Genomic DNA, 27275 nt, shown 5'->3' with positions numbered 1-27275 from the left:
TGATTCCATTTATGTGAACTTGAAGAGCCAGCAAAACTCCACAATGATGGAAACCGAAGTAGTAATCATATGGCAGGAGGACTGGACTACAAAGAAGCATGAGAGAATTATCTGATGGCAGAAATGTTCTAACTCCCATCTTAGGTGGTGATTACACAGGTGCAAAAACGCTCAAAACTTCTGCGCTGAACAGAAGACCCACGTATTTCCATGAGTAAGGAAGTAACCAAAGCGTTAGGAGCCTCTGTGGAACAGGTGTGCCTCTGCAGTAATGAGATCAAGTCCACTCACACTGGTTTGTGAGCGCAGCCTGACACAGCAGCCCGACGGAGTCAGAGGAACGTGAGCAGCTGCCACGGGTGGACTGGCCTGTTCACCACAAGCCCACATCTCAGCGGCCCTCGCTCGCCAGGCCGCGCATGACTGCCTAAGTCTCTGCTTAAAAGGGCGCCTCAACAAAACAGCTGGCCAACCGATCTTGTCTATTAAGGACTTCCAAACACCAGGAAATCGGGAATCAAGTCTAATTGGTTAATTCTTTTTTTTTTTTTTTTTAACATTTATTTTTGAGACAGAGAGAGACACAGCATGAACAGGGGAGGGGCAGAGAGAGAGGGGAACACAGAATCGGAAGCAGGCTCCAGGCTCTGAGCCATCAGCCCAGAGCCCGACGCGGGGCTCGAACTCGCGGACCGCGAGACCGTGACCTGAGCCGAAGTCGGATGCTTCACCGACTGAGCCACCCAGGCGCCCCACTAATTGGTTAATTCTTTAGCAAAAAGAGAATACAGAACTCTCTGCCAGCCTTCTTTTCCACTTCCCAACACACCCCCATCATCTCTCACTGAGTCACTGAATAATCACAATGACTGCTCTGAGATGTGTAACAGCCCCTCACTGCCCCACTGCCCGACAGCAGGGGTTCGCGAACCGCGTCCCCTCAGAAACTGGAGCAAGAGGTTTACGGGGGCTATATGAAACTATGGCCCAATTCACACACACAAAAATTTTTTTAATGAAGTCAATCCAATTTAAAAATGGGCAGCGGATTTAAATAGACATTTTCCCCTAGAAGACACACATACACATGGCAAACAGGTACACAAAAACATGTTCCACATCACTCATCATCAGGGGAATGCAAATCCAACGCACAATGAGGCATCACCTAACAACTGTTAGAATGGCTATCGTCAACAACGGCAAGAGATAACTAGTGTTGGAAATAACGTGGAGAAAAGGGAAAGCTTGTGCACTGTTCATGGCAATGCTACCTGGCGTAGCCACTACAGAAAACAGTATGGAAGTTCCCACCAAAATTAAAAGTAGATATACTATATGATCTCTAGAGGGATAACCAAATCAAACAAAATCACGGTCTCGAAAAGACATCTTCTACCCCCATGTTCATTACAGCATTTTTTACACAACAGCCAATATATGAAAGCAACCTAAGTGTCCACTGATGGATGAATGAATAATGTTTTGGTGGGTGTGTGTATAAATCTGTGTGTGTGTGTGTGTGTGTGTGTGTGTGCATGTGTATATACACGTAGGAATAGTATCTATCAACAAAAAAGAAAGGAATCTTACCACTTGCAACATGGATGGACCTTGAGGGCATTATGACAAGTGAAATAAGAAAGAGAAACACAAATGCTATATGATCTCACTTAAGTGTGGAATCTAAAAATCAACAAACTTATAGAACTTGAGAACCATTTGGTGTAGCCAGAGATAACAGCTGGAGGGTACGAGAAATGGGTAAAGGGGGTTAAAAAGTACAATCTTCCAGGTATAGCATTTAAAAAAACCTTTTTAACCAAGCTGATAATAGAACTGTTTCAATTTTAAGCTGACCTCCAATTTTTTTTCCTTTAGCCCTCCGTATCAGCCAGTAGACCCTAGCCAATAGCAAAAGAAAGCAAATGTTAATGGCAAAACCAGGAAGGAATCAAAATGTTAACAACTCATTTATCACAGACACATTGCTCATGGCTGAAATTTTATAATGTGGTTTATGGTACATATTTTTAAATTTTAACATGTCTAAAATAAAAATTAAACTTCAGACTAAACAGATGATTTGATACTAAGTCGTAATTTGTGACAGAACTAATAAGCAGGAGAGTATTTCATGGTATTTCTTTAAAAGCACCATGACTTTTATGGCACCTAGGTGGCTCAGTTGGTTACACATCCAACTCTTGATTTTGGCTCAGGTCATGATCTCCTGGTTTTTGAGATCAAGCCCCGTGTCGGGCTCTGCATTGACAGCTTGGAGCCTGCTTAGGAGTCTCTCTCCCTCCCTCTCTGCCCCTCCCCCTGCTCACATACATATGCACTCTCCCTCTCTCTCAAAATCAATAAATAAACTTTAAAAAAAAAAAGTACCATGACTTTCATGGCCATAAAAACATGCTTGAGAACCACTCCCTTATAAAAGAAAATCCAAACTCCAACACCTGCCATTCCCGCCTCCAGGAACCTTTGTCCTACAGTATTCCCAATTCACCTGTTTCAGCCCCAGGAAAACACAAGCCCACTCCTGGAAAGCCATCTCCCCTAATCCTCTCTCTCCTTCAAGCTCAAGCATCGGCATTTAGAGGAGTCTTCTCTCCCCATTCCCAGCCCCTTCTCCCCAGGCCAGAAATACCACCCTTCCCCTGGCTGACAGCACAGACGACGCTCTGTTCCAGGACCGATGCATCATTTGTGGTCAAATCTCTGCCCCTAACTAGACCACATAACCTTGTTCGTCTCCAAATCCCAAATACCGAGCATGGTGCCTGACCCAAAAGATATTCATAAGATGCCGAATAACTCAACTACACAAGCTAATCGTAACAAATCAGTTCTATGACTTTATAGTCCTATTGCGTATAAAGTGACGTATGTGAAGTTCCAAACACGGGACACAAATAGAAGGACCACAGAAATTCAAAAGATGGAAGGATCAACAGAGACCATGATAACAACAATAAAAATAAAGCAGCCACCCTAAGTGCTAATTTTTCTAAGTATTGAGAAAATCTGTCAAATTAATTTGATTAATAAATGAAAATTAAACAAGTGAGTTTTTCCCCAGTTGTTCTATTTCTTTCTGCATGCTTTTTAGTTGTGGCTTTGTTTTGTATTGTTAAGAATTTTTGCTTTTTGGTTGTTACTAATTTAATGAGATTTTACTGGTCTGTTCTTGTTTCTTTAGATGGTAAGGCCTGAGAAGGGAGAACACGAGCTAACGTTTACTGGGGGCAGAGCCGACACGTATGACTTCATCCTCACTGCAGCTCTGTAAGGAAGGTTTTACAAATGAGGGAAACAAAGGATCCGAAAAGTGAAGCAAATTGCTCATGAGTAAGTAGCCAGTAAGGAGTTGAACTGGGAACTAGGGTGACCAATCCATCTTCCTGTCCAGGGCCTACCCAGTGTTTGCACCAGGAAATCCCCAAATACCAATTTTAAAACTGCAAGTCCTTTGGCCTGGGAATTCTCTCGGTTCCAGGAAAATCAGGATGGTCAGTTACCCTAACTAGGACTGAAATTCAGCTCTGGCTGCCTCCAAAGTCTCGGCCTCCGTCAACATGACTGTGCCCTTGGGCAGGGAGCACACCCGCTGGCCTAACCATACCAGTATCAACGCAAACTTCCAAAATACAAAGGAGCTAGTCAAAGATGGGTTTGGGTTTCTATTTTTAGGGCAGAAATCAACTTTACCAGTTTAACCGCTTTCTGTTTTACAAAGTTAGCTATCTTCTTTCTGGGTCCAAGGGGTATGCCCATCTCCTTCAGGTCATCAACTGTGCACATAAGCTTTAAAAGGAAACAGATAAGCACATTAGTTAATTGGTCTAATGACAGATAAGCTGCAACCGAAATAAGGAAATGATAACAAGGACCCATATCACTGAAAGCAATCTAAGATCCAGTCGATTTTTTAAAAGTCCATTTGTTTTTAAATCATGGATTAATTTAGGTTGCAAAATCTGGGGCCTCCACATCTAAACCATTCTATTTATTTTTGGCTGAAAATACATGTGTGTTGTACAAAATTCAAAAGCTACAGTCGGGCAGACAATGAAGTCTCTCCCCTCCCCTCCTGTCCTCACCACCCCTCTCAGGAGCCACTGCTGACAAGCTGCTCTCCTTCCAGAGACACCTTCTGTATATACAACACCTATGTGGTTTTCCTTGTATGTGTAGCCTGCTATACAAACAGGACTAAACTGTGCGCTTTTCTCATAACATACCTTAGGAATCACTTCACACCAGTATTTCTGACACCACCTTATTTATTCACAGCTGCAGGTATTCCATTGTGTGCATGCACCATTAATTATTTCACTGGTGCCCTACTGGTGGACATGGAAGGTGTTTCTGAGGTTTTGCTATTATAAACAGTGCTGCAGTGAATACCCTTGTAGAAATTCTCGTGTAGGGGCGCCTGGGTGGCTCAGTCGGTTACGTGTCCAACTTCAGCTCAGATCACGATCTCACCATTCGTCAGTTCGAGCCCCAAGCCCCACATCGGGCTCTGTGCTGACAGCCCAGAGCCTGGAGCCTGCTTCCGATTCTGTGTCTCCCACTCTCTCTCTGTCCCTCCCCTGCTTATGATCTTTCAAAAACAAACGTTAAAAAAAAAAAAAAATATATATATATATATATATATATATAAATACATATAATAGTTTTTTTTAAAAATTCTTCTGTAAACACTTTTTTTTTTTTCCTTCACCTATCTTCCTACTGTGTTGATGGGCTTTGTGGAACTATTTTGTAGGAGCTTTGAATAATAAGGAAATAAACTCTTTGCCCAGAAAGGATGTTCCAAATATTCTTCTTAATCTATTGCTGGCCGTTAGATGTTGTTTAGGGCATCTCCTGCTATGCAATTTTTCTCTTATGGCTTCTGGGTTTTGTGTCCTACTTAGAAGCATTCCCAGATTATACTAAAAAACAAAACTCCTGCCTTCCATTTTTTAAACATGTAAGTTTCTGCATTATCTGAAATGTATTATGATGTAAGAATGTTCAAACCATTCTTAATGTTTGATCTTACATACAGGAAAAACAATTTTAAACAGAAACGAACGAAACTATCATCGGTACCAGAGATTCCATGTCAATCTTTTCCTTTTCAAAAGTGCTAACATATTCAGAGAGGCTAAGTGCTTCCAGAGTTTCTTGCAAACTTAGGACTTCTTCATTTTCAACATCAAGGTCACAAGACTCATCCAAAGTCAGCTTTGACTCTTCAGGCATCTCAAAAAAAAAAAAAAGTCAAGGGAACATTACAAAGCTCAGAAAAACTTCCGCAAAATGTCTCCTGACCTACAGAAAATCTTAAACAATTTTGCTCCACAAAGAAATCCATTTTAGGTAATTTATCATCCAAAGTTTGAATATTCTGAAAAAGAATATAAATTTAATAAATCATTCTCACTCCTGTTTTCTACAGTAATTTGCGTAACATTTTTTAAAATCCTAAACTTTCTCTCACATTTAAATTTATGATCCAGAAGAAAGAAAAGTGAGAAACTCCAACAAGCTACATGATCCTATCATACCTATAAACCTCAGGATAATTTGATTTATAAAAACATTTCAGGAGCACCTGGCTGGCTCAGTCAGAAGACTATGACTCTTGATTTCAGGATTGCGAGTTCAAGCCCCACGGTGGGTGTAGAGATTGCTTAAATAAATAAACTTTAAAAAAATTTTTTTCTGGGAAAGTTCAGACTTTAATAAACTCTTCAGCTTCACTTCTAAATCTGAATGTTAATCAGGCCATACCTGCTTTTCCTGAAAATGTGGCTGCTTCACAACTCCATTAGCAACAGCAAAAGGCCCAGGAGACTTTGACAAATTCAAATCTTTTTGATTAGATAGGATGTCAAATAATATTAAAGAACCTAGAAAAAAAATTGCGTTTTGCTTTATAATGTACTAATAATTTTGTAACACTAATTATCATTTTTTTTTACAAAGTCCCTAGGCAGAAGTCATACAAAAGTTAACTGTCATTCAAGATCTGATCATCAATATCATTGTTTTACCACATAGCAAAATAAACTAAAATACAAAGCATTCCTAGGTAATTGAAAAGCAAAAGCAGAATCTAACTAGACTCACCGCATTCATGTCTGCCCTTTATAAAACTTAAAACCTGGGGCACCTGGGTGGCTCGATCGATTGAGCATCTGACTTTGGCTCAGATCACAACCTAATGGTTCGTGGGTTTGAGCCTCGCGTTGGGTTCTGTGCGGACAGCTCAGGGCCCGTAGCCTGCTTCGGATTCTGTGTCTCCCACTGTCTCTGTTCCTGCCCCACTCACACTCCGTCTCTCTCTCAAAAATAGACATTAAAAAAAGAATTAAAAAAAAATTAAAACCTGTAATTCTAAATCTCACACTAACATTGTCACCCTCTCTAAAAGCAGTGAGGACTCAACAAAAATCATGTTTAAAATGTGGATATTTGGGGCACCTGGGTGGTGCAGTCGGTTAAGCGTCCGACTTTAGCCAGGTCACGATCTCGCGGTCCGTGAGTTCGAGCCCTGCGTCAGGCTCTGGGCTGATGGCTCGGAGCCTGGAGCCTGTTTCCGATTCTGCGTCTCCCTCTCTCTCTGCCCCTCCCCCGTTCATGCTCTGTCTCTCTCTGTCCCAAAAATCAATAAAAAACGTTGAAAAAAAAAAAATTTAAAAAAAAAAATAAATAAAATGTGGATATTTGACAGTTTTACCTAAACTGTGACCAGCAACAGAGACTCCTCCTTTAAAGTCTGGATTCCGACTCATAAAAAGTGCATGTAGACGGTTGACCTCCATGCTCACTTTTTCCACAATCGTCTGACAGTAGGTGGGGCTATTGTAAAATAAAATATCTAGCAAGGTTTCATTGGTAAAGTGACGAAACCGACCAATACTTGGTAAGGTGATTTTCTTAATATTCCTGTTTAAAGAGAAGAAAAAGTATATTCAGTCAGTAGCCACCTTAAACCTATAGATTTTTTAAAGTTTAGATCCTGATTTCTAAATACACAATGAGTAAAGGAATCCCATAGGCTAATTATGAGCTGATTCTGTAGACAGTTATTATAAATGAATCAAGATAAAGCAAAAATTATGTGTGCCTATAGCTATACTATGACTTTGGGGCTTCATAAAGAGTTATTACATAAAAGAACGCCTACGTAAAAACTTAAATTTTATTTTTAAAGATGAAAGGCTACTCTGCCATTTTTCTTCCAATTAAGTGGGAATGAGGACACCTGACAAAAACTGCAGCGGAAAGGACAACAGGGAATATAACGAAGAATCAGAAAGCAGCTTCATGCACTGAAAAATCTTTCCTGATTTGAGAATGGAGGTAGCCAAGTTCATGAACATCCACGTGGAGAGAAAACACCCTCATAATAGGGCCTGCCTGGAATAACATATGGAATAACACAGAATGCCGTTTGTAGAATTAGTTTTATTAAACTATGTGCCTTGAAACATTATGATGTTCACTAAAACCCAGACATGTTATTAGCCCTGTGCCCCAGCAGAAATGTTTACCTCAATCTGTGTTTCTCAACTGGGAGCACTCAAAACTGAGTGGGACACTAACTTGTCGTAGTGCCTACAGAGTGCTGCTGGTCTTTAACAACAACTGGAGATGTCTTTGGCTGTTATGGGTTCAAGGCCAGAGGAGGGGGTGCGTGCTGTTGTTGTCTAGTGGGTAGAGGCCAGGATGTTCCTAAATGTCCTACAACATACAGGACAGCACCCTGTCTCAACTACTACAGGTGAGAATAGTATTCTAAAACTGGCTTAAATTCCTTAGATTCTCAGGGCACCTGGGTGGCTCGGTCAGTCGGGTGTCTGACTTCGGCTCAGGTCATGATCTCACATCTCATGGGTTCGAGCCCCACGTCAGGCTCTGTGCTGACAGGCTCTGTGCTGACTCGGAGCCTGGAGCATGCTTCGGATTCTATGTCCCCTCACTCTCTGCCCCTCCCCCGCCTCATGCTCGGTCTCTCTCTCTCTCTCATAAACATTAAAAAAAAAATTCCTTAGAGTCTCTTATTTATAACAGGAACACACACATATGCCTACACACATGTGCAAAAACACACATGTAAACACACACAGATAAGTAGCATATAAACATTAACAGCCAGTATTTAAATCGTATGTCAGGGCAACTAGAACATTTAAATAAAGGACTGTATTTGTTGAATATATCTGTTGAAGCTACAACAAACTATTTTATATTATGGTTTAAATCTTGAATCTAAGTGTGACTAATCCGAATGACAAGTTATCAACGTCCACAAACCTGTCAACACCTGTGGCGTCCCCACCCAAGGAACTGTGCCAATGAACAGGAAGAAACTCCACTCTGCTTACTTTCCGATCGTCTAAAGATTTCTTGAAATGTGTCTGCAGCAATTTCAGAGAAACCACCCGAAAATCATCCACTTAAAAAAAAAAAAAAAATTCAGGAAGACAAATTAAATAGGTTAAATTTTCCCAGCTTGACAGGTAGTTAGCAATTCCCATTAACTATGCCAGTATGCTTTATAACAAACTTCTTAAGAAAAAAAAATAAGAATGACAAAATCAGTCCAATAAAGAAAAAACCCAACTTTTAGGAAGCTCTTTTCAACTTGTCAATAGTTTAGAGGAATATGTAAATGAATTAACTTAACTACCACTTCTGGAAGGCAGCGTGGCACTGTGGGTACAGACTCTGGAATCAAACTACCTGCCACTGGACCCCTGCCCAAGAACCCACAGACCACGAAAGCAGAAAAGCTAACTTGCGCTTACAGGCCTCAGTGCCGCACCTACCGGTGCAGAGGACAGACACCCCCAGGGTTTATTGGGAGAGGTAAGTAAAATTGACAAACGCAAAATGCCTGGCACAAACCAAGTATTGAATAAATACGAACTATTATACAAATATAAAAACAAAACTTCAAAAATGTAAGTAAACAGGCAGATTCACTGTTCCATTAAACAACTTCTTTCAACTAATTCACTTTAAATTTAAAGCTCAAAGCATAGGTATTCCCAGTTGCTAGAGGTGCTTAGGCAGAGGGTGTCTGTCAGGAAAGGCTAAATCATTTCAAAGATCTACCTAATTCTAATTATTCTAATTCTTCACATTCTAGGATTTTATGAGTTACACATATCATAAGAGCAAATCAAGTACAAATTATTTCCCAGTGACCATTTAAAAATCTCCCCTTATTGGGGCGCCTGGGTGGCGCAGTCGGTTAAGCGTCCGACTTCAGCCAGGTCACGATCTCGCGCTCCGTGAGTTCGAGCCCCGCGTCAGGCTCTGGGCTGATGGCTCGGAGCCTGGAGCCTGTTTCCGATTCTGTGTCTCCCTCTCTCTCTGCCCCTCCCCCGTTCATGCTCTGTCTCTCTCTGTCCCAAAAATAAATAAAAAACGTTGAAAAAAAAAAAAATTTTTTTTAAATCTCCCCTTACAGTTCCTCAGCCGGTAGTACACAGCTGGAAACTATCTTAAAAATGAACATTTAGGGGCACCTGGTGGCTCAGTCGGTTGGGCGACCGACTTTGGCTCAGGTCATGATCTCACGGCTCGGCTCGTGAGTTCGAGCCCCACGTTGGGCTCTGTGCTGACAGCTCAGAGCCTGGAGCCTGCTTCCGATTCTGTCTCCCTCTCTCTCTCTGCCCCTCCCCCACTCATGCTCTGTCTCTCTCTGTCTCAGAAATAAACATTTAAAAAAAAATTTATTTTTAATGAACATTTAGTTTTGAGTGAACAGCTCTATCTTAGAAAATATTTTGCCAGGTATTTTCTATTTGTTTTAACATAAGGGTGTCACCTTTTGAATGTCTCTGAATAATACCAGAAAATGATACTTGTTCCAGGAAAAAAAAAAAAAAATGAACATTTCAATGTTCTTCTGTTAGTTCTCAAGTCATCGCATGAAATAAAATGACTAACTTACCACATTCAATAATGCTTCTAAAGCGCAAGTCACACACAGGTCCAATGCCATGCACCATGAACACCAAATGGTCAACCCGAGGCATTTCTCCTACAAAAGAAATGCATACATGGCTATATACGTGCAACATTATAGATATCCCTTTTGTCACCACAAACTGGGCAAAGAACTGTAGGACCCTTCCATGCTAATAAGCTTTATTACTCTCTATGAGATGAGAAGAACAAAGCTCAAGGTCCACCTCGGTAAGTAACAGTGAACTAGACCAAGAAGTGGAGGAAGGTCACCCCTGATCCCAGAAGTTATGAGCATGTGATAATCATTAGTTTCGTGCCTACTGCATCTCCATAACCTTTGTGATTTCTTCAGGATTCCCCAGGAGACTACTAAGTCCCACATGGAGAAGCAACATGCCGATATAAAACTTTAAAATATTTCCCCCAGTGGGGCGCCTGGCTGGCTCAGCTGGAGGGGCATGCAACTCTTGATCTTAGGGTTGTGCTTTCAAGCCCCACACTGGGTATAGAGATTACTTAAATAAATAAATGTAATTAATTAAAATAAAGCATTTTCCCCAAATCCTTCCATTTCCCTATACAATATATATCCTGTATCGAGAGCATCTTCAAGATATATATAGGAAAATCAAGTTAAATCTATTATCTTACTCTGGTATATAGGAACATCTACAAGTTAAATTTACTATTTTACTCTGGTTATTTTGTTCAGATTCACAATGAGTACATTTATTTTATAATTTCATAAGACAATGAAACAAAAACGAAGTATGTAACTGTCAAAATAAAATGTGTATATTTTTTAATGTTTATTTTATTTTTGAGAGAGAAAACGCGCGTGCGCGTGCCAGTACAAGCAGGGGCGGGGCAGGGAGAGGGGGACAGGATCTGAAGCGGGCTCTGTACTGACAGCAGAGAGACCGATGCGGGGCTCAAACTCACCAACCACAAGATCATGACCTGAGCAGAAGTCAGACATTTAACCAACCGACCACCCAGGTGCCCCTGAAATGTGTCATTTTGAATGGTGCAACAGGAGAAACCAAAGCATATACACTGGAGCAGGGGTTGACCAAACAGGCCAAATCTTGCTCACTGCCTGTTCTTTACAAAGCTTTACTGGAACACAGCTATGCTCATTTGTTTATATACTATCTATGGATGCTTTCGCACTGCAATGGCAGAGTTGAGTAGATGCGACCAAGTCCATATGGCCTGAAATATTTACTATTTGCTCCTTAACAGAAAAAGTTTGCAAACTTGCACTGGAGTAATACAAGGTAGATAAGGCATAACCAAAAAAAAGCCCAAATGTATTGCCAAAAGCCTGGTTTCAACCAGCAAAATGTTTCTTCACAACAATACGTATTTTAGAATTTACATTACATGGTTTGTATATCTTCAACAGGATTCTCAACTTAAAAATTAAGAGAGAGAAAATAGGATAAAAAGAAAGATATGTGCCAACCTGGCTGATTTCTGCATGTTACAGCAGGTATTCCTAATAATTGCTCCCTTTTTCATCATTCTAAAAATGATGCTACAATAGAGGAGTCGAAAAAAGACCTTGGCCCTAAGCAAACTATACACACCATCAGGAATTTCATCAAGGTTATCATCAATTCCACGCTTTACAACCCTGGGCCTTGTCTGTCCATCTTGTGTGGTTCCCCATTCATCTGGCACTGATGAAGGCTGGAACTGAACAATAACCTTCAAGACATGACAGAAGGATTATGACAGAGCTCACAACCAAGTGCATTTCCACTACAGGCTAAATAATTTATTTCAATACATACTAAACTACTTCATAGTATGAATAATTTATAAATCAAGTACTCGTATTGTTCTCCCAACACCAATTTTATAACAGTCCTGCTAGAGTTCATTAACCATTAAAACTAGGCAAATCAATACCATTACCTCCAATGCGTATACTGGAAAATACTACAACTAAATCAGAAGTAGTATACCTTGATTTTAAAAATGTAACGTAATAATCCAGGGTTATGCATAAGAAATTAAGGAAAAGTTACCTAGAAGAGAAGAATCTTTACCTAACAAAAATACTTAAGGCATAATCCTTTAAATAGCAAGATTCTCAATTAATTTACAAAGTTCAATTTCAATGCCAAAAACTGATATATCCACCACTTTTTAGGAAAACACATATCCTGTTAAACCAACTGTATTGAACTTAGTCCTATGTCACACAGAAAATTTTCTTCAAAAAAAATAAAGGATGCATGTAAGATGGTATGCAAAATGTTTGTGTTTGCATCAAAAACAAATGAAAAACAAAAGGTTAAGAGTAGTTACTAACAGGAGGAGAAAAAGGAAATGCAGAGTAAGAGGCTTTTATTCTTGATTTGATACCTTTTTATATTGTTTCAATTTTGTTGGCAAATGAATGTTTTTATTTTTATTTATTTCAGTATCAATAAGAACTACGGAAGTGATGAGATTAAAATTACTTTTGTTTTCTTTTATGCTTTTCTAAAATAAATAAATAAATAGCCTATGTTCTGAGAAACTATGGTATGCCAAGTACTATGTTAGAAATTACTTCGTTTTATTTAAAATATGATCCTGACCCTGGGAACATTGAAGTAAATCTTATCACAGGTGAGGAACCTGGAACTCAGAGAGACTAAGTGTGGTAAATGAAAGACCACCACTAATCGAGATCTTAAAAAAAAATAAATTCATGGAGACAATATGAACAAAAATAGGAAGAACATATTTTTAAAAGGTGAAATGAGACATCATCAAGTGGAGGGTGGGTAAACTGTGAGGCACACTAAGCTTTAGCGGACACACAGACATCAACAGCCTCATGAGAAAAATTCAAATTTCATTTTTGTTTCTACGATCAATGTGGATAAGTAAGCTTTTAAAAGCCACGTGCTTGTTACAACTAGATCCCTACAGAAGTTAACAAAAATGAGCATTTATCTACAAATCAAAGCCACACTGAGATACCACCTCACACCGGTCAGAGTGGCTAAAATGAACAAATCAGGAAATTATAGATGCTGGAGAGGATGTGGAGAAATGGGAACCCTCTTGTCCTGTTGGTGGCTGGTGCAGCCACTCTGGTAAACAGTGTGGAGGTTCCTCAAAAAATGAAAAACAGACCTACCCTATGACCCAGCAATAGCACTGCTAGGAATTTACCCAAGGGATACAGGAGTGCTGATGCATAGGGCACTTGTACCCCAATGTTTATAGCAGCACTTTCAACAATAGCCAAATTATGGAAAGAGCCTAAACGTCCATCAACTGATGAATGGATAAAGAAGATGCGGTTTATATATACAACGGAATACTCCCTGGCAATAAGAATGAAATCTGGCCATCTGCAGCAATGTGGATGGAACTGGAGGGTATTCGCTAACTGAAATAAGTCAGGCAGAGAAAGACAGATACCATATGTTTTCACTCGTATGTGCATCCTGAGAAACTTAACAGAAGACCATGGGGGAAGGGAAGGGGAAAAAAAAAGTTACAGAGAGGGAGGGAGGCAAACCATAAGAGACTCTTAAATACTGAGAACAAACTGAGGGTTGATGGGAGGTGGAGGAGAGGGGAAAGTGGGTGATGGGCATTGAGGAGGTCACCTGTTGGGATGAGCACTGGGTGTTGTATGGAAGCCAATATGACAATAAATTATATTTAATATAAAAAAAGGAGCATTTATCAACCACATTCAATAAAATATTTATTGAAAGGAACCTTACACTTTAATATCTTTTTTTTTTTTCCTTAACACTTTAATATCTTAAACATTAACATTACCTTTGGATTGTGCATAACGATGGTCTCTCCGCTTGGGAACTCTAATCTACGGTGCCACTGATTGGTGGTTACTGCTTTTTTATATTCAGCCTAAAATAACAGAAACATATAAGCCAATAAGACAAATCTATGCCACGGTGAGAAAAAGTGTGGAAGAAAAGTAGAACTATGATGATGATAAAAATAACGTAACAGCAGTTCCCATGTGCTATTTATCATCCTTGTCTGTCATTTTACGTACATGATCTTATTTAATTAATTACTCTCAATCACTCCTAAATAAGATTATCCTCAGTACATACAGGAGAGAACAAAGGTTTACCCAGTCTATTAGTTTCCTAGAGCTGCTATAACAAAGTACCACAAAATGAATGGCTTAAAACAATAGAAATGTACTGTCTCGGAGTGCCTGGGTGGCTCAGTCAGTTAATCCTCCGAATTCAGCTCAGGTCATGATCTCACGGTTCGTGGATTCGAGCCTCGCATCAGGCTCTGTGCTGATAGCTCAAAGCCTGGAGCCTGCTTCGGATTCTGTGTCTCCCTTGCACGCTGCCCCTCCTCCACTTGCACTCTGTCTCTTTCCCTCTCAAAAATAAATAAACATTTTAAAAATTTAAAAAAACAAAAACATAAAAAAAAAAAAAATGTACTGTTTCACAGTTCCAGAGGCTAGAAGTCTGAAGTCAAGTGTCAGCCAGGGCCGTATCCCTCTGAAACCTATAGAAGACTCCTTACTCCTTCCTTGCCTCTTCCTAGCTTCTGGTGCTTTGCCAGCAATCTTTAGTGCTTTTGCTTTAAAGATGCAACACTCCAATTCTCTATTTTTACTTGGTATGATGTCAAGTCATATTGGATTAGGGGCCCAACCTTTTCCAGAATGATCTCATCTTCACTAACTATACCTGCAAGCACCCTATTTCCAGGCAAGATCACATTCTGAGGTGCTACAGGTTAGGGCTTCAACATATCTTTTGTGGGGTGCAAAGGAGGACACGATTCAACCCCTCAGTAGACATTTTAAGTTCACAGTTGCACGAGATCGCAGGCATAAAGTAGCACGGGCAGAACCGCAGTTCACTCCCACCCTCAAATTTCTGACTCCAAAGACTGGACTGTTGAACAATTTTCTTTCTAGGGAAGATTAACATTTTAGGGGCCCCTTTCAACGTTAACATAGTGTTGTTTTAATGTTTTCTGTTAGTGCCAGTTATCTCAGTTTTAATAACTACTACATTAAAAAATAGTAAGTAGGAGCGCCTGGGTGGCTCAGGCAGTTAAGCGTCCAACTCTCGATTTCAGTTCAGGTCATGATCTCACGGGTGGTTGGATCGAGCCATGCGTCGGGTTCTACGCTGACAGCCCTGAGCATGCTTGGGATTCTCTCTCTCTCTCTCTCTCTCTCTCTCTGCTCATACCTTGCTCACACGTGCTCGCACATACCCGCTCTCTCTCAAAATAAATAAAAGTTAAAAAAAAAATAGCAACTAAAGTGTTCTGTATCTCATTTCCAGTGTACGTAAATTGAATTCATTTATTAATTCAACCATTAAGTAGAATTATCGTAAGAAATGAATGCAATTATGTGAAACATTAACCACCAGTTTTAGAATGGCTAAGTCTTAAAACATTTGTTTCTATTCCGTTTTCTATCTATTTTCAAAAATCAGAAGTTAAGCTCAAGTCTTTTACTGAACAGTGATCAGAAAAGAATCCATGTGCTTGGCACGTGCTTTGAACAACAGATCCCAGCAGACTAAGTTGGTTTGAATGTTTGATACAAGTATCTAGTTTCTAGATCTGTGATACGCCCCTATAAAACAGTCTACCTTCAGCTACTGAGGCCATGATTAGCACCTCATCTGAACAAAGACACCACTGAAAAAGCAGTCTTCTCTGTGAACAGCATCAAAACAGGCTCTTCAAAAGCCTGCTTTGTTGTGAGTGGTGTCACGTGAGGCTCCCATGTATACAGGGCCTACGGTTTTGAAGGAAAGCATAAAAGAATGAAGCCCACGTACCTCTAGTTTTTCACTGAACTCCTCCGTATAGGGAATAAATCTGCTGTCTGTGTCCCCTTTGTAAAACCAAGTACAGCGTCTGACTTCCGCCGGCTCCTCTTCCCAGTACACAGCCTTCCTCAGTCGATCATAGAGATAAACGTCATAGCGCCCTCCATCTGTGCCTAGAACCACACTCTCAGGGTCCGGCTGGACTGGAGCACAAAGTTCACGTTTTAGCCCGACAGTTACAAGGCAGGTTGAAAAATGATAAGTAATGAAAAAAAATAAATGAACTTTAAAAAGTAAAAGTAATAAATAATGAATATGGTGGCTAGTTGACCCTTAATGACACAGAACTAAGTTCATTCGTGTTTAAAAATTAAAGTTTGGGGTGCGTGGGTGGCTCAGTCAGTCAAGCGTCCAACTTCGGCTCAGGTCACGATCTCACGCCTCGTGAGTTCGAGCCCCGCGTCGGGCTCTGTGCTGGCAGCTCAGAGCCTGGAGCCTGTTTCAGATTCTGTGTCTCCCTCTCTCTCTCTGACCCTCCCCCGTTCATCCTCTGTCTCTCTCTGTCTCAAAAGTAAATAAATGTTAAAAAAAAAAAAAAAATTAAAAAAAAATAAATGAATAAAAATTGAAGTTTAACATTAATTTGTGCTACTCAAAATTATGACTCTTCCTAAGTGAATTAAAAATAGCCGGAGCAGAGGTGTGAAGTAGGACCATAAAACAATTCAAATTAAAAATAAATAAATAGATAAAATAAGATGATAATTCAAATAACTGGATTTTCTTTTTTTAATCCAAGCAGCAAGTCTCCATGAGGTATGCTTCCAGAAGGTATTGAGTGATTTTTAAGTCTCATGATGAAATATCATCAGGATGAACAAAAACACAAAATTCTATACTCCAGGACTTCTCAGAGCCTTAACACACTGCAGTGCACTATCTCAAGAGGTGAATGAAGTCAAGTCACTTTCAAAACTGCCTGACTACAGAACACTTTTCAAAGCATCTTCAGGAACGAGAGTTCTAAAGAAGATGTTTTATAAGTGTCCGTAACTACAAAAGAATGACAAATAGGAAAATTGACACCTACATTATATGAACTACTCTATGTCTCTAACTTAAAACATCTTTAAACAAAGAAGAAAATTACTAAAACATTTTAAAAACCTTGCTTAAATAACTCAGGCCTTCTATTACTATCACTATCTTAAGATACAGAATCTGGTGGAATCTACAAGGATTAAGGAATTTGACATTCACAAAATATAAGCCATGGATAAATACTATTTCTTCTCTTCCTAAAATGAGATAAAAATGATGCATGATCTGTCCTTACCTGAATTATAGATTTCTTCAAGATTCAAAGAGTCAAACACACTGAAAGGCATCCACAATTGTTTGTATTCTACCTCCTTGCAGTAAAACCAGTGGGGTTGAACAGGTTCATACTGGTTTTGAAGTAGAAAAGGAGGGGGCGTTTGCACAGAAGGACCTGTGGGTCTAGCAAGAGCCTGCTGTTGTGTTGGAGGGGTCAACCCCGATGGCACTGAAGGAGGAATCTGGAACACACCAGAAAGACAGGACTATGATGTCTGTCCAAAAAACAACAATTCCATATATGCCTCAGACCCAAAGTAACATTCATAATGATTATCCTACATATATCTGTGGACAACCATTTAGTTTAATAATTGGGCCCTAAAACAATGTTTCTTAACAACAACAAAAATCAACAAAATCCAACATCAGTCTCAAAGTAGACTGGGCTTTCTCAAACTGATGGTGAAGTAAACTGGCACCTTTACAGAAATCAATCTAGCAGTATGTCTCCTGTGATTTATTTAATCTCTATAACTTGCATATTCCTTGACCTGACCATTCTATTTCTAAGAACTCATCTTAAAAGACGTAATACAGAAACAAAAATTTACCTACAAAGACATATACTAAACGGTCACTTATAACAGAAAATCACTGGACACAATCTAAATGTCTAACAGAGACCTGATTAAGTACATTATCTGTGACTTAAAGGGTGGAATTCTCTAGAGCCATTAAAAATGTTTTAGAAAAGGGGCACCTGGGTGGCTCAGTCGGTTAAGCGTCCTACTTCAACTCAGGTCATCATCTCGCAGTTTGTGAGTTCAAGCCCCACATCGGGTTCTGTGCTGACAGCTCAGAGCCTGGAGCCTGCTTTGGATTCTGTGTCTCCTCCTCTCTCTGCCCCTCCCCTGCTCATGCTCTGTCTCTCTCTCTCTCTCTCTCTCTCAATAATAAATAAATGTTAAAAAAAAATTTTTTTAACGTTTTAGAAAACAATCTTCACGTCTAAAAAATGTTCACAGAAATCATATACAATGTTTGTCTACAAAAAAAGATAAAACATAAAAAAAATGAGAAGAAGGGTTATCCAGATGCAATTTTTAATCATTTGACTATTCTGCATTTTTCCAATTTTCTGCACTGGAAATACTTTTATTTTTTTTTTTTATTTTTTTTTTTTTTTGGAAATACTTTTTTTTTTTTAATTTTTTTTAAATTTTTTTTTAACGTTTATTTATTTTGAGACAGAGAGAGACAGAGCATGAATGGGGGAGGGTCAGAGAGAGGGAGACACAGAATCCGAAACAGGCTCCAGGCTCTGAGCTGTCAGTCCAGAGCCCGACGCGGGGCTCGAACTCACGGACCGCGAGATCATGACCTGAGCCGAAGTCGGACGCCCAACCGACCGAGCCACCCAGGCGCCCCTGGAAATACTTTTAAAATCAGAATCAGGGATGCCTGGGTGGCTCAGTCAGTTAAGCATCTGACTCCGGATTTCGGCTCAGATCATGATCTCACGATTTGTGGGTTTGAGCCCTGCATCAGGCTCCACACTGGGATTCTCCCTCTCCCCCTCTCTCTCTGGCCATCCCCTGCTTATGCAAGTTCTCTCTCCCTCTTTGTCAAAAAAATAAACTTAAAAAAATTTAAACATGATGTGGCGCCTGGGTGGCTCAGTCAGTTAAATGTCTGACTTCAGCTCAGGTCATGATCTCACAGTTCATGAGTTTGAACCCCACATGGGCCTCTGACAGCTCAGAGCCTAGAGCCTGCTTTGGATTCTGCGTCTCCCTCTCTCTCTGCCCCTCCCCCACTTGTCTCTCTCAAAAATAAACAGTACAAAAATTAAAATAAAAAAAACACTTTTTTAAATTAGAAAACAATTATTTTTAAATGTTTTAATTAAAAATCATTTTGGAATGTTGTATCAATGTTAAAATTACGGAGGTGATAACCGTACTGTGGTTATGTAAAAGAACATCCTTATTCTTAGAAATCTGCACTAAAATAGTTAGGAGTAAAGAGTCATAATGCATTCAGCTGACCATTTCCCAAACAACTTGCACACACACATAGTGACAAGGGGAGAGAGAGGATGTCCAAATGTGTGAGTGTGTGCCTGTGCACAAGCAAAAGAACAAATGGGGTAAAATGTTAATGACAGGTAAACATGCATTAAGGGCACTGGGGTACTGTTTGTGCTATCTTTATTTTTGTAACTTTCAAGTCTGAAATTATCATTTTTAAATTTCTTAATTAGAAACCTTTTCAAATTTTTAATCAGCAAACTAATATATTAACTATCCCACATGCTGTGATGCGCTTACCTTCCAACATGCTGAAATCCAACATTATCAAGTTTGTGTATTGATAGGATTTAAATTAAACAATAAAACTGAGCCCATTCTCTATTCCCAAGAGAGAAGTTAGGTTATTTTCTGATTATAATACCGCTATCCCTGCCACACTTGGGTTAATTCTTCCTTTGAATCATTTCCCTTTTTTTGATTCAGTTGATTTCCCTGTGGAAGTCAGTTCAACAATCAGCTGGGGAAAAAGCATAAGGGAATTTCATAGAATTTACCCAATGCAAATGTTGCCCCATCACCCTCCTGAGATAGAGTTTGACTGTCTAGACCCAAACCTCATAAAGTAAATAAAAGAAATTATAGAAGTAATAAATTTTAGTCCCTGTAATTGAATGTTTTGATTGAGTAGGATAATTAAAAACTGAGAAAATGGCAGTCTGTTAATAAATGCTTCAACTCTGACATATCCCCAGATAACATTTATTATTGGTATCTTACTCTAAAATCTGGAAATATTGACATGTAGTTAACTCATTAAAATCAGGTACTACTTTCATAAATCAATAATATATGAACCATTTAATGAGCTTCCTTTAAATTTTTTTTTAATGTTTATGTATTTTTTTGAGAGAGAGTGGCAGTGGGGACCCACGGCAGAAAGAGAAGGGGGACAAAAGATCCAAAGTGGACTCTGCACTGACAGCGGGGAGCCCAATGTGGGGCTTGAACTCACGAACCGTGAAATCAAGACCTGAGCCAAAGTCTGACTCTCAACCAAATGAGCCACCCAGGTGCCCCTTTATGATTCCTCTAAAAGAATGTTTACTTCAAAACACATAGCTTACAAAGAATCGCCTCTGAGAACAGTTTATCATCACATTGACTATTAAACGCCCAGTGTTGGGACACCTGGGTGGCTCAGGGGGCTGAGCGTCCAATTCTCGATTTTGGCTCAAGTCATGATCTCGTGGTTGGTGGGATCGAGCCCCAGGTCGGGCTCTGCGCTAACAGTGTGGAGCCTGCTTGGGATTCTCTCTCACCCTCTCTCTCTCTGCTCCTCCCCGACTTGTATATGCAGGTGAGCACGCGCCCGCTCTCACATTCTGAAAATAAATAACTTAAAAAAAAAAAAAGGAATGAAAAAATAAAAATAGAAGCTCACTGTTTTTAAAAACACAGGCTAAGATGAGAGAGAGATAAAAAATCAGAGTGAGGGAGGGGCGCCTGGGTGGCTCAGTTGGTTGAGCATCCAACTTTGGCTTAGGTCATGATCTCCCGGTTCCTGGGTTCGAGCTCCGCATCAGGCTCTGGGCTGATAGCTCAGAACCTGGAGCTTCCTTTGTATCCTTTATCTCCCTCTCGCTCTGCCCCTCCCCTGCTCGCATTCTGTCTCTGTTCTCTCAAAAAGGAATAAACGTTAAAAAAAATTGCTTTTAACAAAAAATAAAATAAAAAACAAAATAAAATAAATCAGAGTGAATAGCTAAGATATAAAAACACATCTCCGTACCGGTGGCAAAGATCCTACGGGCATCTGGTACATCTGAACCGGGGGTCCGGCGGGTGGAGGATGGGGGGGATGGCCTGGTGTTTGGCACTGTTGCAGCTGTGGGGGTGCAATATAAGGATTAGCCCTGCTGCTTACAGGGGTGTGACGATACGGATTGTGTCCTTGTTGGGGCGTTCCTTGCGGGGGGCTCCCAAAACTGGAAGGAGGGAGACTACTTGGCTGAGAAGGCAGGTGAGTATTCATTCCCATCTGTGCAGAAGGTAGAGCACCATACTGAGCCTTCGAAATGGCTGGTGAGCACGCATTCGACGCATCTTGGGATCCAGTTGTAAAAGGGAGAGCAGCTGGGGACTTGGAGTATGCTGAGTGTCCAGCCGATGCTGCCACAGTTGTTAACGGCGACTGTCCAATATTTCCAAAAGGATCACTACTGCTTGTTACCTGAGAGAAGTAACTAAAGGTCTGTGGGGTAGACGTGTGAGCAGAAGTCTGACCGAGGAAGCTGTCCTCCTCCCCAACGTCGGTGGAATCTTCTGAAAAGGAACAGGAGAGCAAAAGATTTAAAGGATATTCTATTTTTCTGTAGCTACGATCCTATAAGGCAGATCGAGCAATTGCACGTGTTCTTTTTTCTATTTCTGCATTACAAAAAAGAAAGAAAGAAAGAAAGAAAGAAAGAAAGAAAGAAAGAAAGAAAGAAAGAAAGAAAACCTTGTTCTTTTTTTCTTTGAGATGAAAAACTAGAAAATAAGAATACGAAACAACAAAAGGAGGGAAAAATCAGAATTCATTCATAAGCCCACCTCCCGAAGACAATCACTGTTGTTAACACGTTAATGTTTTGGTACATAACCTTTTATATTTTTTAAATGAATAATCAAGTATTTATTGTAAATATATATAAATTACACATATCTGTATATAGGAGTTTTTGAAAACAGAAACAAAATCTATACCTACTATTTTCACATCTTATTTTGAATTTCCTCCTGGTAAAAAATAATTCAAATATTTTCTGCTACCAAATACACGCAGTTTTATTTCTACAGTAATAAGAAACTTAAGTACAGACATGAACTCTGTTGACAAGAAGGGGTGTGTCGGGACTCTTACCTACAAAGCATTCATTGTACAAATGAACACGTGGTATTTGTATTCCCAAGGCAAAGTAGGTCAACCATTAATTGCCATCCCTAAAATCACACTATTGCGACCAGAGAACTAGCCATTAGAGAATGCCAAATCACTAAAAAAGCCATTTTCTAACCAAAGTTCAGTTCTTTTCACTTCCCTTTGCCCAAACTGATCTTCACCACAGGTATTATCAACCCCAAAGTACCTTCTCTTCTGCAACCAAGTTGTAAAATAAAAGTATTCTCCCTCTACCTGGCCTCAAAAGTCCAGCCCACTCTTCTTACTAAACTTTTATAAGCCCTTAGCTTGTAGAAACTTTCTTCCTAGGGGCGCCTGGGTGGCTCAGTCAGTTGAGCGTCCGACTTCGGCTCAGGTCATGATGTCACGGTTCGTGGGTTCAAGCCCTGCATCGCGCTCTGTGCTGACAGCTCAGGGCCTGGAGCCTGCTTTGGATTCTGTGTCTCCCTCTCTCTCTGCTCCTCCCCTGCTCATACTCTGTCTCTCTCTCAAAAATAAATAAAGATCCAAAAAAATTTTTTTTGAAAGAAACTTTCTTCCTAATCTTTTCCTTCCCCCGGCTTATTCTCTCTTATCTCCTACTGCTGGAGGCATGGAGCCCAACAGAAGACCCACACTCAGCACACAGGCACACTGTGATCCCTGCCCCCTGAGAGGCCTTCTTTCACTGGCTCACAGAGATTCTGGCTTGAGCTTCTAGGCTGCTCCCACTGTTATTTCTCACGCATCAATTTAACTGAGATACTCCACTACTCAAAATACTCCTCTCCATTGTTTCTTTGTAACCAAAAATAAATTCTCACCTCCTTCACAAAGCCCTTTGTCTGCTGGCTTTATTCTCCTTTGGAGATACATCTCCAGTTCCCTCTCTTTTCAGCTGCCTGGACCTCACTTGTCTTACATTTCTCAGTTCACCTCTCAACAACTAAAAACATGGAATGGAAACAAACAAACAAACAAACAAACCCCTGTGGTATCTTTCTTCTTTTAAGACAACCTGGGATCAACCTGATCCAAGAGACTTTTTTCTGATTAGCATCAATTGCAAATGAAATACTGATCTCCGCATGCTGCCAGCTCACCTCAGGGGCACTTTCTAATTACATGTGGACACATTCGGCATCGAAACCTACAACCTTAATGACCACTTGTACACTTTTGACACTCCCAAATCTGTCTCAAACCAGGAGCGTTCTCCTGTGCTCCAGAACCTATCAACCAACTGCTTCCTCAACACTTCTGGCAGACTCAGCCACATACACCTCCAACTTACTAAGCCTGAAAAAGAACTTACCACCTTAACTGTCCTCCTTCATGTGCTTTTATCACACCGCACTATCTCAACAGGTGTTCACCAACATCCATCCAGACACTCAAACCAAAACATCATCTCTCAGACTCCTCCCCCGCTTCGTTTCTCAATCCCTTCATTTAACCATTCAGACACTCATTCAAGAAACATGTACACAGTATCCATTACATGCCAGTTAGGGAGCCAGGTCTTCTGGCTAAAACTGAAGGAAGAGAAGAAGCCTCTGGGCTGATAAAGCCGACAGTATGGCCTCCAGGGAGTCACTGAGGCCCAACAATTTATAGTCTAAAAAATCTCTCACCTCTCTTCCCTGCTCTTCATACGCAATGTGGCTGGGTAGGTAGGGCTAGAGTGCCATCCACTCATGCCTGACTCCCAGCGGCCCCCAGACTGACCGCTCTTGCTACAGTCAGCTTTACTCTGGTGCAATCTCAGAAAACTCCAGTCTTTCTGAAACACACCTCCAGTTTCACTGCCTTGTTACCTTAAGATCCTTCGAAGGCTCCCCCACACCCTACAGGATGAACTACAAACTCCTCAGTACGGCATATGAGGCGCTTCGTGATCTAGTCCCCACTGACTACTCACGCCACTCCTCTGCACACACTCTAGCAACAGCTGCAAACTTCAAGGAGCCCACAGTCCAACTAGAGAGGCAGATATGTTTATTTCACAAACATTTAGATAACACTATGTGCCAGGCACTGCACTCAGCACCTTACAAAAATCAATCCACTTCTCATTACAGTTTTATGAGGCTGTACGGACATGGAAAGTGAAGCACAGAGAGGTAAAGTAACATGCCTAAGGTCATACAGCAAGTTCCTGGCACAGCCAGGGCTGGAACGCAGTCTGTGCCCCTAGATACTGTGGTCTGGGTAATGCCACACAATCATTAAAAAGCAACACCCCTAGACAATAATAAGGAAATGAAAGAGCTAGGGTGCACGTAGGAGTGGGGGCCAAGGAGAACAGGAAACGGCTTCTTAGACAATGTGATGATGCACTGTCTTGAAAGATGAGTACTGCATTGTGTACCTCTACTTTGCAAGTATTACAGGTCTATCCTAGGAGATCTCCTACTGTATCCTAGTTGAGAAGCACTATTCTCTTTGCATTCCCTGCCAGCACCTGGCACACTAGCATGTGTTCGACAAAAATCTGTGTAATGCCAGTGCCAGCGTGGAGCGTCCAGCCCTCGGATCAGAGGGTTCCTCGGACGAAAAGCAAGCCTCATGATCTGGCCCCCTACTTCCAATATTTCAAAGTCCCCGGGCCACTCAAACCTGGCCACGGATGGCCCTGGCAAGCCACCCACAGAGCCGCATCGAGGCGCAAGGAATACCTCCTTTCCGACCCTCGTCACCCCCCGCCCTCCGCCCGCCTCCCTGCACACACTCTTCCCACCGGACACCCCCCGCCCCCACTACCTCCAGGCAGGAGCAAGGAGGCCGAGGCAGCGGCGGCTTGGGTGACTGGGATGAAGGGCACGTTGAAGCTGAATTCCGTGGCCGAGGAGGAGAAGAGTAAGTTAGTGCCCGATGAGGAGGTAGAGGCGGCGCCGCCGCTACCGTTAAGTTTCCTCTCGGCCATGGCTGCGGCCCACCGTCCGTTACACGTCTCCTGGCAGCCGGTGCGGCACCACCGGCCGGAAACCGGTCACACTCGGGGCCAGCACACTTCCGCACTTGCGCACAAGACCCGGAACTCGGGTCGGCTCGTCAGCGGCCTTGCCCTTCCCCTGGAAAGCGCCGCCAGAAACCAACATGGCGGCGCTGGCTTCACGCCCGTGTCCTGGCACGTGACACTCCCCGGCGCGGCCTCGGCGGAGGCTGGGACTGGAGCGTGGGAGTGGCAGTACTGCTGGTTCTGAATCGAGTTGACGCTGAGGGTCACGGATTGCGGGGGGCGCGCTGGGCTGCCTAAAAGTATCGACGGAAGAGTTTAACTGGCAAGATTTTGGAGGAACAGCGGGAACCTGCGGGAGCAGTCAGCAGAGCGCTGTCCCCATTGGGAGGGAAGAAGAGGTGTTGAGCCATTTGTAGCCAAAGCTGAGCCCAACTCACCCACGCTAGCACTCACATCCAACCCGCCCACATGTCTTTCTGGACTGAACTGAACTCTTTTTGTTGGTCCAGAAATAGAAACGGTAAAACTTTTGAAGTTTTTAAGCCATGTTTAAAAAAGGAGCCAGGGAATTGAAATTTGGAGATGCTACATTTTAAAATAGCTTTCTATATCTGTCTACAATAATCTGATTAGTTAAATCCCAAAATGCGCCGTGGGTGACTTGGATGTAATTGTCACCTTTCATGTAGGTAGAGATTATGAAATAAAAAATAACAGATAAGTAGCTTTTTTGGAGGGAGGGAGAGGAAGATAGACCCCAAAAGAAGCTTTGAAATAATGAAACTCCTCCCCTGCAGCCATTCACTCCTGTGCAGAACCTGTTTACTTAATTCAGTAACTATTTAGTGTGCTTACTGTCAGAGATAAACAAAGTGAGACACTAGTTAAAGCAGTAAGGATAGATTTTACTGGGTAATAACTACTACAACAGGAAAGAGGGTACATTGTGAACTGAACCTCCCCAAAAGACTGCAGACTTTCCAAAGATCAGAGTGCTAAGGGGAAAGCATTGAAAGGTGCCAAGGGATGTTGGTCCACGTGACTAGGCCACGTAGGTTTGTTAACTGCCAATTATCTGGAGGAGAAACAAACTCATATCTTTATGACAGGCAGTTGTACAAGTTAGAGCAATATACCACCAGGCTGGGAGGAGATGGGCCTTAAGAAGACAGTTCTGTATGGCAGATTTACATCTCAAAATTATAAGGGATATAGAATTGCAAGTTTTCTAAAGTAACTGCTCTGAAATGGAGCTCAGGGGCCCAAATGCCTAGCACCAGGTTTTGGCTGGAACATACAGTAAGTTCTCCTGGCAGCGTTGAGCTTTCTCAGGGCAGGCATTTTAAGGAGGACTGGGGTCATTCTAGGGACATGGCCTTACACTGTTAGAAACTTTGCTAGAATTGGGTCAAGGAGAGAGTCTTTGTCGTTCCTATGGGTGACCAAGGCACTACACCAAACACTGCGGGTTCGGTGGTGTTTAAGAAAGACGCAGAAACTTTCCATCTTAGAGCTTATAGTTTCGCCAGGAAGACAGGGAAGTAAACAGTGGTGAAAGTTGTAATGTAGAATTTCCCAAGTGTGTTGTGTCTAATATGGACACCATCAGGGGAGGGAGGTATAATCCTTCTGTGAGAAAAGATAGCAAATATTTAGACTAATCAGACCATCAACAAAGGACCTACGTAGTGTTGAGTGACATGAAAGGCTTCCTCAAAGAAGAAAATTTAAAGTCAAGCCCTGAAAGGCAATGAGTAGAAGTTAAGTGGAAAATTTGGTGGGGGGGGGGGGGGGGGGGTTGGAGGAAGCAATAAGAGATCATTTCAAAAAAAAGTCACAGTATGTAGGAATACCCTGAAATGCCACACTGAGCAACTGGAAGAATGTTGGGAGATGAGAATGAAAAGCAGAGCAAGGCCAGATGATGCAGGGGCTTACAAGTCAAGAGCAACAGGGAGCCAAAGAAGGGGTTAAAAGAGGGTAAAGAGGGGAGCCTGAGTGGCCCACCTGGTTGAGCATCCGACTTCAGCTCAGGTCATGATCTCACGGTTTGTGGGTTCGAGCCTGGCGTCAGGCTCTGTGCTGACAGCTCACGAGCCTGGAGCCTGCTTCACATCCCTCTCTCTCTCTCTGGCCCTCCCCCCCGCTTGCTCTCTGTCTCTCTCTTAAAAAAATTAATTAACATTAAAAATTTTTTAATAAAAGAGGGTGGAGAAATAACACTTGCCCTGTAGAAAGTCCTCTCT

General features: G+C 41.5%; 1 protein-coding gene across 1 annotated transcript in view; it reads right to left on the bottom strand.

Moving 5' to 3' along the window:
* SEC23IP (SEC23 interacting protein) overlaps positions 1 to 25077 on the bottom strand; it is a 43675-nt gene extending 18598 nt beyond the window's left edge. Inside the window, exons 1-12 of the mRNA XM_053909964.1 lie at positions 24831 to 25077; positions 20937 to 21469; positions 17131 to 17353; positions 15804 to 15997; positions 13786 to 13875; positions 11580 to 11700; positions 9971 to 10060; positions 8323 to 8464; positions 6743 to 6951; positions 5794 to 5912; positions 5110 to 5262; positions 3718 to 3813 (exon numbers count right to left, since the gene is read on the bottom strand). Of these exons, the coding sequence (XP_053765939.1) occupies positions 3718 to 3813; positions 5110 to 5262; positions 5794 to 5912; positions 6743 to 6951; positions 8323 to 8464; positions 9971 to 10060; positions 11580 to 11700; positions 13786 to 13875; positions 15804 to 15997; positions 17131 to 17353; positions 20937 to 21469; positions 24831 to 24993 (2133 nt within the window). The 5' untranslated portion in view covers positions 24994 to 25077. The remainder of the gene's footprint in view (positions 1 to 3717; positions 3814 to 5109; positions 5263 to 5793; positions 5913 to 6742; positions 6952 to 8322; positions 8465 to 9970; positions 10061 to 11579; positions 11701 to 13785; positions 13876 to 15803; positions 15998 to 17130; positions 17354 to 20936; positions 21470 to 24830) is intronic.
* Positions 25078 to 27275: the final 2198 nt, after the last annotated feature.

This window comes from Panthera pardus, unplaced genomic scaffold, assembly GCF_024362965.1.
Source record: "Panthera pardus isolate Hobbes unplaced genomic scaffold, ASM2436296v1 HiC_scaffold_22, whole genome shotgun sequence".
Taxonomy (NCBI): Eukaryota; Metazoa; Chordata; class Mammalia; order Carnivora; family Felidae; genus Panthera; species Panthera pardus.
This window is presented reverse-complemented; position numbering and strand designations above follow the sequence as displayed.